This window comes from Mastacembelus armatus, chromosome 9, assembly GCF_900324485.2.
Source record: "Mastacembelus armatus chromosome 9, fMasArm1.2, whole genome shotgun sequence".
Lineage (NCBI taxonomy): Eukaryota > Metazoa > Chordata > Actinopteri > Synbranchiformes > Mastacembelidae > Mastacembelus > Mastacembelus armatus.
This window is the reverse complement of record NC_046641.1, coordinates 15184438-15199073: the sequence shown is the minus strand read 5'-3', so window position 1 is coordinate 15199073 and position 14636 is coordinate 15184438. Positions and strand designations below refer to the sequence as shown.

Sequence of the window (14636 nt, the reverse complement as noted above, 5' to 3'; positions counted from 1 at the left end):
AATCTAAGAAGAAAACAAAGAATTTTATTGTGCATCACAACTGTTTCTCTATAAAACTACTACTTTTTACAAGTCAAGAAAGAGACTATTTCAGCTGCCCTCCAGTTCTGCCCTGCCAAACAAAGATATTTGAGTGGCATAATGTTGTCGTTACTGGAACTCTGCTGCTGTTCAACAATGAGGAGCCAGCCATGTTGTACAGTCATTCACTTTACTTTCTGTTTTCTTTCCACGGGTTTAATACTTTTAACATTTCTATGAGCCACTTAGAGAATCCAAGAGACCACCCTGCCACACCAAGGTCCCTGTCTTCTTTTTGAAGAAGTAATTTCAACTGTGTTATTGATGGAGTCAGGGAAAAATGCCAAATGCTGATTGATGTTGATCTTCTCCTAGGGTAACTAATGTTGAAAAAAAAAAAAAAAAAAAACACTGTAGCAAGGTGAAATATCGCTTTGGAGGCACGCTTCACATTGGCTTCACATTTCTAAAAGTGCTCTCACTTTCTTTCTTTCCCCTTTAAAACTTGTTTTGTTCGTAGGCAGACGGCAGAGGGAACATATCGACGATGTCTGTGTCTGAGTGCAGCCAGCTGTCCAAGTTAAAGTCAGTGCTCATTAATGCATCTGATTACTCTTCAGGCAAAGGCCGATCAGCAACCGGTCCAAACACACACACACGTACATGCAGAGTGGCAGTTTGGGGACAGGGATCGATACAGAGGCACTTCAAAAGAGCAATGAAGGGGAGGATATCGGAGAGAGCAATGTGCTGTTAGCTTAGACTACATACTGGGAATGTAAACAGTGCTAAATGTGAAAACAAGTTTTAAAGGCTATAATGCAGAGAATTCAGCACTTAACAAATCACAGCCATGCCCTTGTCCAAATGAGTCAAACACAATAAGTGATAAACTCAATGATTAATAGTTAATCTGCTAATTATTATTTTTGATTAGTTAATAGTGTGGACTATAAAACCAAAATAATCCAAATTAATCCGAACAACAGATCTAAACACAAGATATTAACTTAAAAAACATAGTCAGAAAGCTCCAGAACAAGTTGGAGCTTTCAACAATATAAGATTTTTATAAGTGGATAATGAAGTTACCTCAGATGGCAAAGACTGAACAATATATGGAAAAGGCTAAAATTGCTGTTTCAAATTCAGGAATAAAATGTGAAGCACAAAAAATGCACACATTTGGTTCCACTCACAAAAATGCGGTGTGTATCCCAAAGGTCTAATGAAGTTGAAGAACAGAGTCGATTTTTTAAATCTGAAATTGTGTGTTATTTCCAGCTATTTTGCTAGCTTACACTACCTTCTCTTCTCACCGCCTAAAAGCCCACTTATAAAAGCCCACAGTACACCTTTAAAGAAGTAATCCATTACCAAAATTGTTGATGATTCACTTTCTTTCAAACGACTGTTTCCGCTGTAAACAAGGCAACAACCAGAGCACCTTCACCAAAAGGAGCTTTTCATCACAACTACAAGAAAAAAAATAAGGTGATAAAGAAAATTACAACAAAACAACAACAGAGTCAAAGATGGACAGAAAAGAGTTGAGTTTCGAGAAAGGGATGAAAACTGAATACGAAGAAAAATGCAGAGAAAAAATGAAAAGTGGGGAAAGCAAAGAAAGGAAAGAGGATTTAAGAATACCGGTATTTCACAGACATTCCCCCTGTCATGACACAACATAAACCCCATATCTCCAACAGCTTTTGACAGTAAATTCTATTTTGACATTACCTATATATGGCTACACAAATCCATAGAGACACACACAAACAAAGAGAGACAAAGACAAAAAGACAGGGAGAAAGCTAAAGAACCTGACACAACATGAAAGCATGAAATTTCTGGATGGAAGCAGAACGTTTTACCCTGACAGGAATAATCCAATGCCATTAGCAATTAAACAGACTAAATACATCACACATCATTTGACATTCAACATCCCGAAAGGTCTAAGGCTCTGTTTATAAAGACAAGGGAAGGGGGGGATTGGTTAGATCTTGTAGAGAAGATGGACAATGTACTGTTTGAGTGTGTAGTTATGTGGCTGGCCAGAGTGGTTGTGTTTATCTCTAATTACTGTCAAATAAGTGAAGAGAGTTTCCAGAGGTGATTCCACTGCAGCTGGCAGCTATTTGATTCATCGTCCGCCATGTGTGTATCACTGTTTTAACTAGGCCTCTGTGTGTGTGTTGATTTATGTCAAAAGGCTTATCCCATAATAAATGACAGCTATCATTATCACTTCCTTTGTCTTTGCTCTCCCTCTAATCCGCCTAATTAAATCTGTTAATGCCAACATACAATTTAATCTCAGATTATGCCAGAGTGGAGTGGTACAGCTTCACTATCACTCCACCTGCCAGCAAATACAAGATTACTGATATGCTAGACAGACAGCCAATCAGAGCAGGAGATGAAAGCTCTTTCACTGACCAGTGGCCAAGAAACACCAATCACTCTGACAGTTCCTCTTTTCCAGTGTTTCAGGTTGTTCCACAGACAAACATCCCATCCATCCCAAACACTTAAGAGAGAGACTTGGAAAACACAGTGAAAGCATACAAGAGGAGCTCTGACTATACATGCAGAGTGTAATTACACCTAAATTGAGGGCACATGGTAATCTATGTTAGGTCATCTCCAATTCCACTTACATTTCCACATTTTGGACTAATTAAAACTGTAAATAATCAAAGCCTGTGTCTGTGTGAAAGAGGAAGAGGGGGAAAGATTGTGCGTAGGCAGGCACAATGTCTTTGAGATGAGCCAGTAGAACAATCTTCCTACATTTACATTCACCTCATCACATTGCAGGAAAATTAAGTGCACACTTTGATTTTAACTAGACAGGAAAGGATATGAAGTGTTTCTTTTTTTTTTTTTAAGGCAAGAGGAAGAGAGAGTAGAAAACTGCTTCCACAGCAAAAATGTTTGCAGATTGTAATGTGTGTCTAATTGAAAAGAACACTAGAGCAAAGTAACTAACATGGAAAGATGGGTGACAAGAGGTTTCTGCAGCTCATAGTTCATCCACCACCTGGTCTATAAAACTGACAGAACCCAGAGGTAAACTTTCAGAGCTGCCTCTGCCCCCTACGGCAAATTGAAGTGAAAAGGGGAAAAGGGGAATTTGCTATTCTCAGAACTTATGCCCTTCGAGGTGGTGGAAGAGAACAGAATATGAATGGGGGGGAGAGAAAGAAACACTTCAGAAGATAAAAACAAGGCTTGAAAGGCACTGCTGCAATATAACCAGCTTTGGCATACATGCTGGATGAATGCCAATAAAGACTGCAGGGTAGATGTCAAAAGGAGTGGGGCACAGAGACACCAGAGTCACCTGTTTTTCACGCAACACACTCTTAGCCCAGGGTTATACATAGCCCTGGGCTGATTTGGCCAGGAGCTAACAAGCAATGAAAGAGAAGTGTTAATTTGTCAACTGTAAACAAAATGTTGAGACACTAGTCACTGCTGGAGACATCCTCAGCAGTGCATTAGCAACTTTAAACTCTTGTTTATATTAAAAAAAAAAAAAAAAACATCTCCTTTAGTGTGATAATTCTGATAAGAGTTTGTGAATTATCTTTAAACTGCACACAATGCATCATAGTAACACCAAACATATAGTATTTGCTCTCCACCTTAAAACATCCAAAGCCCTCCTCGACTTTGCCTCAGTTAACAACCAAGAATTGTTCTTACATTTTTAGACAAGAGAAAAGAAAAAACAGAATTACAACTAATAATGTTAGTGCTACTAGTGTTTAAGTATTTCCTTAAGGCTAAACAAGCTTATTGAGACATTGCCTCCAAAAAAAGCTGTGTAACCATCTACAGTGCTAGATATGGTCTCATCACAGAGAAAAACCCCTCCAGTATGGAACTAAAAACCACAACCATGACAAAAAGAAGGGAAGGGAAGAGAAAAAATGTATGTGGGTGTGCACATGGCAAAGAAAAAGGGAGAGGCGGAGTGAAAGACCACACAGAAACGTCCTGCAGCTATTCAATTATTCAATTTTGGAGGAGGAGAAAGAGAGGGCAGATCACTGTGAGTGAAAGGTTCATCCTCATGTGTGATTGATTAAGAGCAAGAGACGGGATCATTGTACCGCAAAAGCGAGCAGAGAGGGGGGAGAGGAGAGGAGAGAAGTGAAAACAAGAGAAAGGAAAGGAGAGATGAAGAGAGAGGCTTTCCAATGTAGCCTTAAAGAGGCTTTCACGATAGTGTCCCTTGATGGTGCAATTTATAGCACACTAAAAACCAAAAAGCCCAACGCAATGCTGTTTCCTGGATCAAATCATGAAGAGAACAAGGCTGAGCCCACACAATTGTCCCAGAAGTGCTTAACCATTCATTTTTTGCTTAAACCTCTCAGAAAATCCATTTCCCACGTTGTTTCAAATCCTTACAACTGGTCTAAGAACAGCAGATCCAGAGTGAAATAAAATTCTCACAGGTACAACAGGCTGAGTCACCTTTTAAATTCTTAATTTGTGATACAATAATTATAGTTGTCAAAGATTATTAAGATTATCATTTGACATCAAAGCATAAACCAACACAAAAAGCAAAATATCAAACTGACAGCTCAAATATATTTAACCAAACTCATCTCGGGACTGTAGTCACAACAATTTTCTCACAAAGCAACAAAATCTGCTTTCTTTCTTCTGGGAAGTTGGACAGAGTTTTTGAAGGTGCCAGAGAGAATAAATGGCCTCTGAGAAATGGCATGAAAGTGTTTCTGGGTCATCTTAATTTGTGGCAAACTTAATGACAATTTTAGGCCAAGCACCAGAACACCTAGACATAACAATTCCCATATACGCTCAGCCCATTTCTCTCCACCCTAATGACAGGGAGCTAAAATAACTGCAACGATCTCACGTCTGAAAAATGACTCTGAAACTGCTACTGTTGCAATGAAATCTTATCAGCAGCAAAATTAATCTTCCACCTAGTGGTAAACGTTCATTTCATACAATACAATGCTGATGAATGGGGTTTTAACAAACTCAGCTATTGTTAAACAACTGAAAGTGGACTGATTTATCAAGGTCATAATTAGTCATGGACTGCAAAGAAAATTAACAGGAAAGAGGGTGAACCCATTAGTGAAAAAGAAAGATCCAAATAATTGGAGGTTGGAGACAAATTACTATTTACGTTCACTTTCTGTACCAGAATCAAATACTTAATGACAAATAAAGTAAAAGGAGATATGAGGCAGTGACTTGACAGAATATCACACAAGCAGCATGGGTATCATCAAGCTGTTGCCAACAAAAAGAGAGAAAAAAACAGCAGACTGCCGTTTTCAGAAATTGGAAAACTCTGACATCTAGTGGTCATTTAAAGTCATTTTTCACTTTCTTGCGTAGCTGTGGGTTTTATTCAAAGAAATATGATGGTGGCAAAAAATGAAATGACGTATAAAACAAAACCAGCTGTGATAACGAGATCAATCATTAATCATCAGGTATTAAACAGCAAATATATGTATGCATCCTCACATTTGCATTCACACAAACACGAGGGTCGTGTTACTATAAACCATATATATTCAACGATTAATGCGTGTTTCTCTGTCTCTATGTATCAGCCCTGTGACAGACTTGCAGTCTGTCCAGGGTGTACCCCTCCTCTCGCCCAGTATCAGCTGGGATTGGCTCCAACGCTCCCCATGACCCTGGATGTGCCAGGATAATGCACTGGAGGTTGAAAAATATTCTTACATCACCAGAATATTAGTAATAAGTACATATCTGAGAAAAACTGTCTGTATTAAATAAATGCACACTTGAATGCACACTGCCAAAACTCTGAGGCAAGGAGGGAGAACACAACAGTGAAGAACACAACAGTGAAGACACTAGAGGTGTGAGACTGACCATTTTGTTCTCTTGCAAGTAGAGTCTCTGCAGTTTAGGGCATCCTCTAGCCAAGGCCACCACACCTTCATCTGTGATACTGTAGCACTGGCCCAAGTGGATGTCTTTTAGCTCACTGCAGTGCTCTCCTAGCTGAACACAAAAATAGAAACTACTGAATCCATGTGAAATTAAAAACTGAAAATCTTGGACTGAATTTTTGCCTCACTTTTCATTTGGAATTAAAAAGAACAAAGGTCTATCAGGTCTACCTAAGACAAGCAAAGATACAAAAGATACAGACACTCAAAAAAGAAGCTTTGGGTTTTGTGGGTCTCCGTTCTAGCTTTTATAACATACTCTACCTTTTTTAGTGCTTCATCTGTTAATTTGTCCTGGTTGCCCACATGCACTTTCACCAGCAGAGGGCAGTGTGCAGCCAAAGCCAAGAGAGACGTGTCACCCAGCTGTTTGCAACGGTATGCTGTATACTTTTGCAGGCCTGGGCAGTGTGAAGCGAGGGAGGACACACCATGGTCATGAACCCCTCTGCAATCTGAGATGTTAATCTCTGTCACATTCTGCCTGCGAGAGGCTATTTTTACCAGGAGATCATCATTTACCTGAGGAACAGGGTAAGAGGAGGTGAGATGAAAGTCACCAGAAACAACAAAACTTTTTGTTAATTATAAAATGAGGGGAGACGTACTTGTTGTAAGCCACTGAGGTCAATTTGCTTCCAGAACTGAAAGTCCAAGCAGAGGTCCCTCCAGTACTTACAAACCAGAGAGGCACAGAGACAGCGCTCCTTCACTGTCAAATGGGAGAGCACCTGCAAAGACAAACACACACACACACACACACACACACACACGTCACAAGGCACAAGTCATAATCATTGAGTGTGCACTTTTTCAGACTAGCAAAAGCCATTCATCAACAACTTTGATTCTGCATCTCATTATATTAAAAGAAAGAAGACTTTGTACACTACAGGTTTCCTATTATTGGCCAGCTCTGTCTTAGTATTGTAGCAGCTTTTATTGTACCAAACTAGCAGAAAAACTAAAACAAACGTTAACAAACTGCTTATTTACTTCACTGACCTTAAGAAGGATGGACGAAGGCAGGTGGTTGATACTTAAATGATCAGCAGCATCAGAATTTCTTGCCTGGCAGTCGTCATAATGATGCAGACAGCAGGGGGACGAGTCGGAACTGTGGGCCAAATCGGCATGAAGACCCAACCCGCAGCAGCCATCAGCAGGTGAGGAGGAAGATGAAGAGGCAGAGGAAGAAGAGGAGGAGGAGGGAAGTGAACGAAGGGGAAGATGGCAGTGGCCAGTTTCAGAGTTCGAGGGGGCTTCTTCCCGTCCTCCTCCCATTCCTCCGTTTTCCAGCCCTCCGTCAGGGGTGGTAAAGGCACAGCGTGGCTGCTTAGAGGGGGTGCATCTGTGCACCTCTGAGCACTTCCTCTTACACACCTGCATCCAGACACACAGAGATCAGCCAGGTAGAACCTGATTTTCTTCAGGCATGTCAATGCAGATTTCACTTAATTCCCTTCATTACAATTACAGCACCATAAAACAGTGAAAAAAAACAACAGTCTGATCTTGGAACCTCACTGAAAACAAAATTAAAGAGGAACTTGTGATGCTGCAATTCTGTAATCTTAAGAACAGACACAACTATAAGAGATGTAGTGTAATTCTCATATCTGAAAACCTAAGAGATGTTGCATGAAGGACTCAAGTATTTCTGACTTTTAAACCTGTTCTCTATTCTGAAGTGATAGTTATTCTGACAGGAGTCAGGTAAATGAGCACTTAAGACTAAGCTACTCCTTAAGGATTAATGTGTTTGTGTTCACAATATTGTTATTCACTCAGAGCAAGAATGAGCAGCTTAACATCTGTCTGTCCAAGGGTATCAAGCACTATATTTTTCAAAAATGCGCTGTCACCCCTCTGCATGAACTACTTTCATCTGCACAGGTACAGATTTTTCTAGAAAAATTATTAAAATAATCACATTAAAACTTAGATCTACGTATTTATTTTTAAGTGAACACAGCTCTATTAAACACCAGCAGCAGCTCTGGTGAATCAAGGCAGTTTAGGCAATCAATACAGATTTGGATCCATGCTGTGTCTTTATCAGCTATTTTTGCTACTGTTGATGCAGCACCTCAGCTCTCCTGCTGCCTACCATCTCAGTGTAGTCACTGGTGCAGCCAGGCACAGGCACAGGCACAGGTATGGGCAAGGTCACAGACACCCCAGCCGTTCGAAACAGGGCCGGAGGTGGAATCAGTTTAGCAGGAACAGCTGACAACAGGCTCCTTCCCTGGCCCTCCCAGAGAGCTAATTCCCTTGGTGACAACAGGAACTTGGAGCAGTCCTCAGGAGGTCCAAGTGTCACGTATCGCTCAGCAAACTTTGAGGCTGCTGCTGCTCCAATGCCAACTCCACCCACAACAGGGACACTGATTCCAGTGACACTGTTGTGACGACACCCGTTGCCGTTGATGCTGGCCTCCAAATGGCTGTCGTCGTCGAGACCACTGCTGTTGCTGTGGACGATGAAGCACAGCATGCAAGGTCCCTGCAGGAAACAGTTCCTCTTCTTCTTCTTCCTGTGGTTCAACTTGCGTGTCCTCTTCTTCAAGCGGTAACCATTTTTCGAAAGAAGATGGCCCATATAGATGATTCAAGGAAACTCTAGAACAGTAAATTGATTAGTAAACACATCATTCAGCAATCTTTTCAGGACACTGAACATCAGAACAGTACAAGACTAAGTAACAATTGGAGGACTAATTATGCTTAATGCACAGCACTGTGCAAAGTCTCAACTGCTTTAGATTACTTCCAGGAAGGCATCCGAGTAGTCCCAAATACATTCTGCAGCATGACAAAAATCCCAAAACATACAGCCAGAGTCATGAGGAACTGTCTTCAGGAATAAAAAGAACAGGGAGTTCTGCAGCAGATGGTACAGAACCATGATCTCGAAGTTATCAAGTTAGTCTCAGATTACCAAGATGAGCCAGAAAACAGTAAGAGCCTAAATCCACAGAAGGACTATGGCAGGTTCTCAAAAATATCTGGAAGAACTTACCTGCCAGGTCCCTTAAGAAAGTGTGCTAGTGTACCTATGAAAACGTCACACCAAATACTAGTTTAATCTAGTTTTTCCTGCTACTGTACCTTATACGATGCTGGTTGATAAATAAAAACTATTCATAGGGTCCTTAATTGCAGTACCTATATCGTTTCTATAGTACTGTATATTATTACATTGGAGTCTAGTATTAAGAAAGACACGAAACAATGTGAGCCTGTACTGTAAGTGTCTAGGTCAATCACAATAGAGCTAAATATATACTAAAACAGCTGAAAATAGATGTGATGCTGAAAATAGACCAAGGGTAGCCAATATTTCCATTACACTCTTTTTCCCCACATAGGACACATTACTAGAGTGCACAGCAACATCTTAGCCTGGTGTCACAATGACATACTGTTCTAATTTGTAAAAAGCAATCAAATGTTGAATGGAATAACTGAACCTCTAAGACTTTCCTTGAGACATTCTTCATCTTCAGTTGGCATACCAGTGCTAAAGTTGCCCAGAGGAATTTACTCAGTAAAATTGCAAATATTTTGAGGAAAATACTGCAAAATGGTGCAAAGTACGCACCAAAAAAAAAAACAAAACAAACAAAAAAAAAAAAAACTGTGAACCTGACAGAAACTGTTTCCTCTGAAAATTTGCTTTCACACAACACCCCTACTGAGCTGCAGGCCTTGCCTTTGGGTCTTCAGTCCCAGGGGAAAGGAGTAACACAACAAAGTCTTCCTTCAGCCTATCAACTTTATAACATACAATCATGAGTGGCAGCACAGGATAGGTGCACAGATCTATACTTTACACTACATAAGAAAGAAAGTATGCTGTGTAATGTCACTAGCTTCTGTGCTTCGTGCTCTCTCTTTCTCTCTGTACATTCTGCAGGTGTCCCTGGTCCTGCAGCTGTATATTGCTGATGTGCAGTTACTGACCCCATTAATCTGCACAGTGTCTATTTGTTGTTTATTGTTGCTGTTCTTTTCTCTCTCCTCTATCCACTCACCCCAACTGGCCGAAGCAGATGGCCACCCAAACTGAGCCTGGTTCTGCTGAAGGTTTCTTCTGTTAAAGGGAGTTTTCCCTCTCCACTGTCACCAAGTGCGGCTCATAAGGGATTTGTTGGGGGTTTTTTTGTTTTGTTTTTTTGCAAAGTGCCTTGAGATGATTGTATTGTGATTTGGCGCTGTACAAATAAACTAAACAATTAGAACTGTATTCATGAGCTGTATTTATACAAACGCTAGTTTGTCACATTGCATTTCTGCACTCTGCAAACACTACAGGACTGTACTGTATACTGCGTAATGTGTTAGTGTTCACACTACACTACATTACTCACTAACTGTTGTCTTGTTTTTACTGGACATGTTTACAGTGTACCTCTAGTTCTTTCTGGTAGATTAATCGTCATTGTTCTTATTAACCCTACAGTGCTCCCCTCAGCACTGGGTCAGCCTCACCGTGTTGTGGCTCGGTTTGGCCCTGGCACTGTTGTGAATACGAGTCACACACTGGTCTACCAACGATGCGTTGTTGTAAACCGTGAACAGGTGGTCATTTTCAAGCACACACGAATATACACACAAAGCAGACTGGCCGTTGTGTTGATCTCGCATTGCACTTCAGTTTATAGTGAATATCTGCTCCAACCTAACGACATACTGACACTTGGGTTCGGCTGCTGACCCAGTCCATCTTTCTGACAGGCTAGCTGGCTCCATCACTACATGCTAACTTAGCTGTAGCACCAACATGAAACCTCTCTCACCACTTCACACGGTGCCCCCACACTCCGGACGGTGCACGCATAATACTGCTGTGCTGCACGGCCAAGATGAGCGATGACAAATCCAGGTAGAAGAGATCCGGACTCCGGTGAAGTTGCTGGTGAAGTAGCGGAGTGTTTATCCAAACAGTGGCAGCTCTGGCTCCGCTGCTGCTCTTCAACACAACACTTCCGCACCGAGAGGGCATCGGGACGGCGGCTGAGAAGGACAATTAACATGATTCGCGTTCCCTATGAATAGCTGAGTATAAGGGAGCAGAAAATACAAATCCCCAACTGAAGTACTTCAAATAGTACTTCGGGTATTTTCGTGAGTGATGTTAATTTTATGATTACATTCCAGTCCCGGATCTAAATATCTGGTTCCTCCAAAGATAAACAGAAGCCTAAATGGAGGCGCCCCAGAGGTCGTCTGACAACTCTGTACAAATTACCAACCACAAAAACTGATCAAGTGTGTCAGAGGCCCAGAGGCCCCAAGGTTTACTGTCTGTGGTTAGTAGGTTAATTGCAGAATTTGCTTGGGGATGTAGCAGTGTAGCACCATTATTGCCTGTCTTGTTTGGGGGCCCTTAGGCCTATCAAAAGTTGAAACACATTTATTATTCTTGCTAATATTGTGTTTGTGTGGGATTCAATCAAAGTAGGCCTACAACAGAGAAACTGACACCGAGCATATGCGGAGTAGCAGCAGGCCTAGTTCTTGGGTTCCAGACAAAATCCAGCCTTATGAAGCTATGTGCACTAAGCCTGATACAATGCACACTGGAAGTAACTAAGGTTCAACACAGACCCCCAGCTCAGGGGCCTCTTTAATTTTTCCATGTTGACAACTCCTGGAGTTACATAAACTGACAACCCTCAGAGTACGGAGTTTGAATGAAATCTGCATTTAGGAAGCTGTTTAATGAAAGATGCTATTTAGATGCATTGAATGCAAAATCCAGTGTGGTGGGAGCCTGACACAGGGAATAAAGGTAAGGAAGATCACCCTCTGCTGCTTTGATTTCGACCTTTCTCTCTCCTTCACTTCATGGAAGTGCAATACTGTTGGAATATCCCTAAATCAGTGCAATAGCCAACTCAGAATATTTTCTCAACATGTCCAGCACAAATCTATGAAAACATTCTGTAAATAATTGCTTTTACCACATAGCTAAGCATATATAAAGATCTGTTGTTGTTGCTGTATATGGACAATGATGTTATTTTTTTCAGCAATATTAACTATTATCATTCACTACTTTTAGATTTTCTCCTATTTTTCTTGCATTTTCTGTCCTTCTTTCTTTCTCTCTCTCTCTCTCTCTCTCACACACACACACACACACACACACACACACACTCACACACACATATGCACAGTATGGGCGTGTATTTCCAGCAACCATGCAGCTCCTCCAGCCTGAACGGCAACTCCCAAAATAGAAGTCCTCATTCGGGAAGCTTCAGAAAAAAATGGCTAAAGTAGTTGAACCAATAACTCGACAAGTAACGAAAGAAAATCGGGAAAACAGAGCATCTTCTGTCGATATTCGGCTCGAAGATGTCGAAGATTGCTTAATATACGACCGACATGGCACCTCTATTCCGTTCAAGAAGTTATATCAAGAGAGGAAATCGGTCATAATTTTCGTACGGGTAGGAGAACAACTTTCTTTGGCTTTAAGCTCCCTGCTCAGTTTTAGGGCAACCTGTCTGAACTTACATTCGTAAAACCACGCGGAGTTAAGTAGGTTGAGCCTCAAAAGGTGCTTTTTGTGAAAGCAGATGCCCCAACTTCCCATGCTATGATGGAAATAGAAGAATGGAGAGCTCAATCCCATAGGTGAAAACAGCAGGCAGAGCCTTAATTAGGTTCAAGATGAGAGAGTTTAAAAAGCAATGTCATATCTCATGTTTAATATACTGCATGTCTCTGCAGAATTTCTTGTGCTACAGCTGTAAAGAATATGTGGACGATTTGAGTAAAATACCAAGAGAAGCATTGGAGGTAAGTCCTGTTCCAAGACTGCACAAGAAAAACAAGTATAGCTGCAAATGTGACATACAAATTAGATAGAATTTGTATAGGTATGACTGATTCTGAACAATCTTCAGTTTGATGTGTATTGTTTCAGAATGCTAACATTAGACTGGTTGTGATTGGTCAATCTGCGCATCATCATATTGAGGTAATTTCTGTGTGATTAATATGCATAATTAGTGTCTGACATGTTGTATTCTGCTGATGGAGGTTTCAGTGTTCAATAGCAATGTGATGTAATACCACATTTTCTCATTCACACTTTATTTGATCATTTCAAATCAGATCTTTTATTGCACTCAAGTTGTATATTTGTCATTTTTACTGTCAAGACACAGTATATCATTCAGCTATATTTTTAATCATTAGGCTAAATGACAACTAAACATGAATTTGAACAAATTGTCCATAAAGGTATGATACAGTATGTCTCTCCTCTCATCATCTAGCCATTCTGCTCTCTGACGGGGTATCCTTATGAAATATATGTGGACCCGGAGAGGTGCATTTATCAAAAGCTTGGGATGAAGAGAGAGGAGAAATTTACAGACTCTGGTAATGCAATCACAGTATGAAGGCAGTATTATTGAGCTTATTCCAAGATAGTAGTTAATGTAGTATTGTGTCTATGTTTATGTACTCAGCGAACCCTAGTCCCCATGTGAAGTCTAACATTTTTGTGGGCCAAATGAGGAGTATATGGAGGGCCATGACTAGCCCTGCATTTGACTTTCAGGGTGACCTACATCAACAAGGCGGAGCCATCATTGCAGGACCAGGTAAGCTTTTGTCTTATTCTCTGTTTGTATCTTGTTAAATGAAAGTTTCCATCACTGCCTCCATTTTGCAATATCTCCCTCATTCTTTCTTCTCTGTGCAGACTGTCAAGTTCATTTTTCCCATTTTGATATGAACCGCATGGACCACATGCCCATTAACTGGCTCCTGCAGCTTGCTGGAGTTCAACTGACTCTGGACTTCAGTGATAAGCCAAAAATCATCCATGTGTAGCCAGCTGGCTGCCTGAATGTGTGCTTCACCCCACATCACCGTCATTATCACACATGCAGATGTGTACACATGTTGCTTGCATAGTTATATGTCACTGTAATTGCAACAAGAAGGATTTGGGTAACCTCATTGACAGTTACAAATATTTGTGTCCCAACATTTCTGAGTCTGTTCCTTTATCATTTCAGTACAGGGTAGTGACTTGAATACTTTGACAAAAGTACATGTCTAAAACATGCAGTCTAAGTTACTTGTGAAGCTCCTTCCTAGTATTTTCCAGAGGTGAGAGACTGGAAATTCAAGAGTCTCCAAAAAGTTGGAGACTGGAAAAAAGAAGCGAGTGAACTGAGCAAATTTATTGTGCCAAGAAAGAGCACAGATGTGTTCAAAAGAAAAAGGACAAAACCTGGTAAATCCTTGAAAGTGGTCCTTGAGATAAGATTTTATTTGCCAAAACAGCACAAGTGATGTGTTTTAGTGTGTAAGATGGGTATGAATACTTACTGTTTTATTTTCTATGAGAGTCATTCTATTAATATGCCTTATGTTGTCTAATTCTGTTCAAATACTTGCAAGATGTATTGTTAATATTTATGAAAGCTTCATGGCAGCTGGTGCACTGACGTAGTAAAATATGGCCTTTCGGCAGTCTTCTTTTATTATAATGTAAATAAAATCTAATTGCTATTTCAAGGCTGCATTTGTTTGCGTTGTCATGCATTTGTGTATGGTCATATCCAATATTTGTGATCTATTCAGCATGTAGGACTC

The 14636-nt window shown here is 40.6% G+C and overlaps 2 protein-coding genes across 3 annotated transcripts in view; one reads left to right on the top strand and one right to left on the bottom strand.

Annotated features, from left to right (window-relative positions):
- Positions 1-11003, bottom strand: part of fbxl17 (F-box and leucine-rich repeat protein 17) — a 205423-nt gene extending 194420 nt beyond the window's left edge. The window contains exons 1-6 of the mRNA XM_026322162.1: positions 10811-11003; positions 8119-8630; positions 7014-7391; positions 6617-6739; positions 6273-6530; positions 5929-6060 (exon numbers count right to left, since the gene is read on the bottom strand). Coding sequence (XP_026177947.1) covers positions 5929-6060; positions 6273-6530; positions 6617-6739; positions 7014-7391; positions 8119-8610 — 1383 coding nt within the window. The 5' untranslated portion in view covers positions 8611-8630; positions 10811-11003. The remainder of the gene's footprint in view (positions 1-5928; positions 6061-6272; positions 6531-6616; positions 6740-7013; positions 7392-8118; positions 8631-10810) is intronic.
- Positions 11004-12204: 1201 nt separating this feature from the next.
- prxl2c (peroxiredoxin like 2C) lies at positions 12205-14563 on the top strand. Of its 2 annotated transcripts, XM_026321635.2 has the most exons (6): positions 12205-12469; positions 12753-12821; positions 12949-13002; positions 13304-13409; positions 13499-13633; positions 13735-14563. In XM_026321635.2, exons 1-6 carry the CDS (start codon positions 12287-12289, stop codon positions 13863-13865), a joined length of 678 nt encoding a protein of 225 aa, XP_026177420.1. In that variant the 5' UTR covers positions 12205-12286; the 3' UTR covers positions 13866-14563. The 2 variants fall into 2 exon arrangements, with proteins under 2 accessions (XP_026177420.1, XP_026177421.1); XM_026321636.2 differs by lacking the exon at positions 12949-13002.
- Positions 14564-14636: the final 73 nt, after the last annotated feature.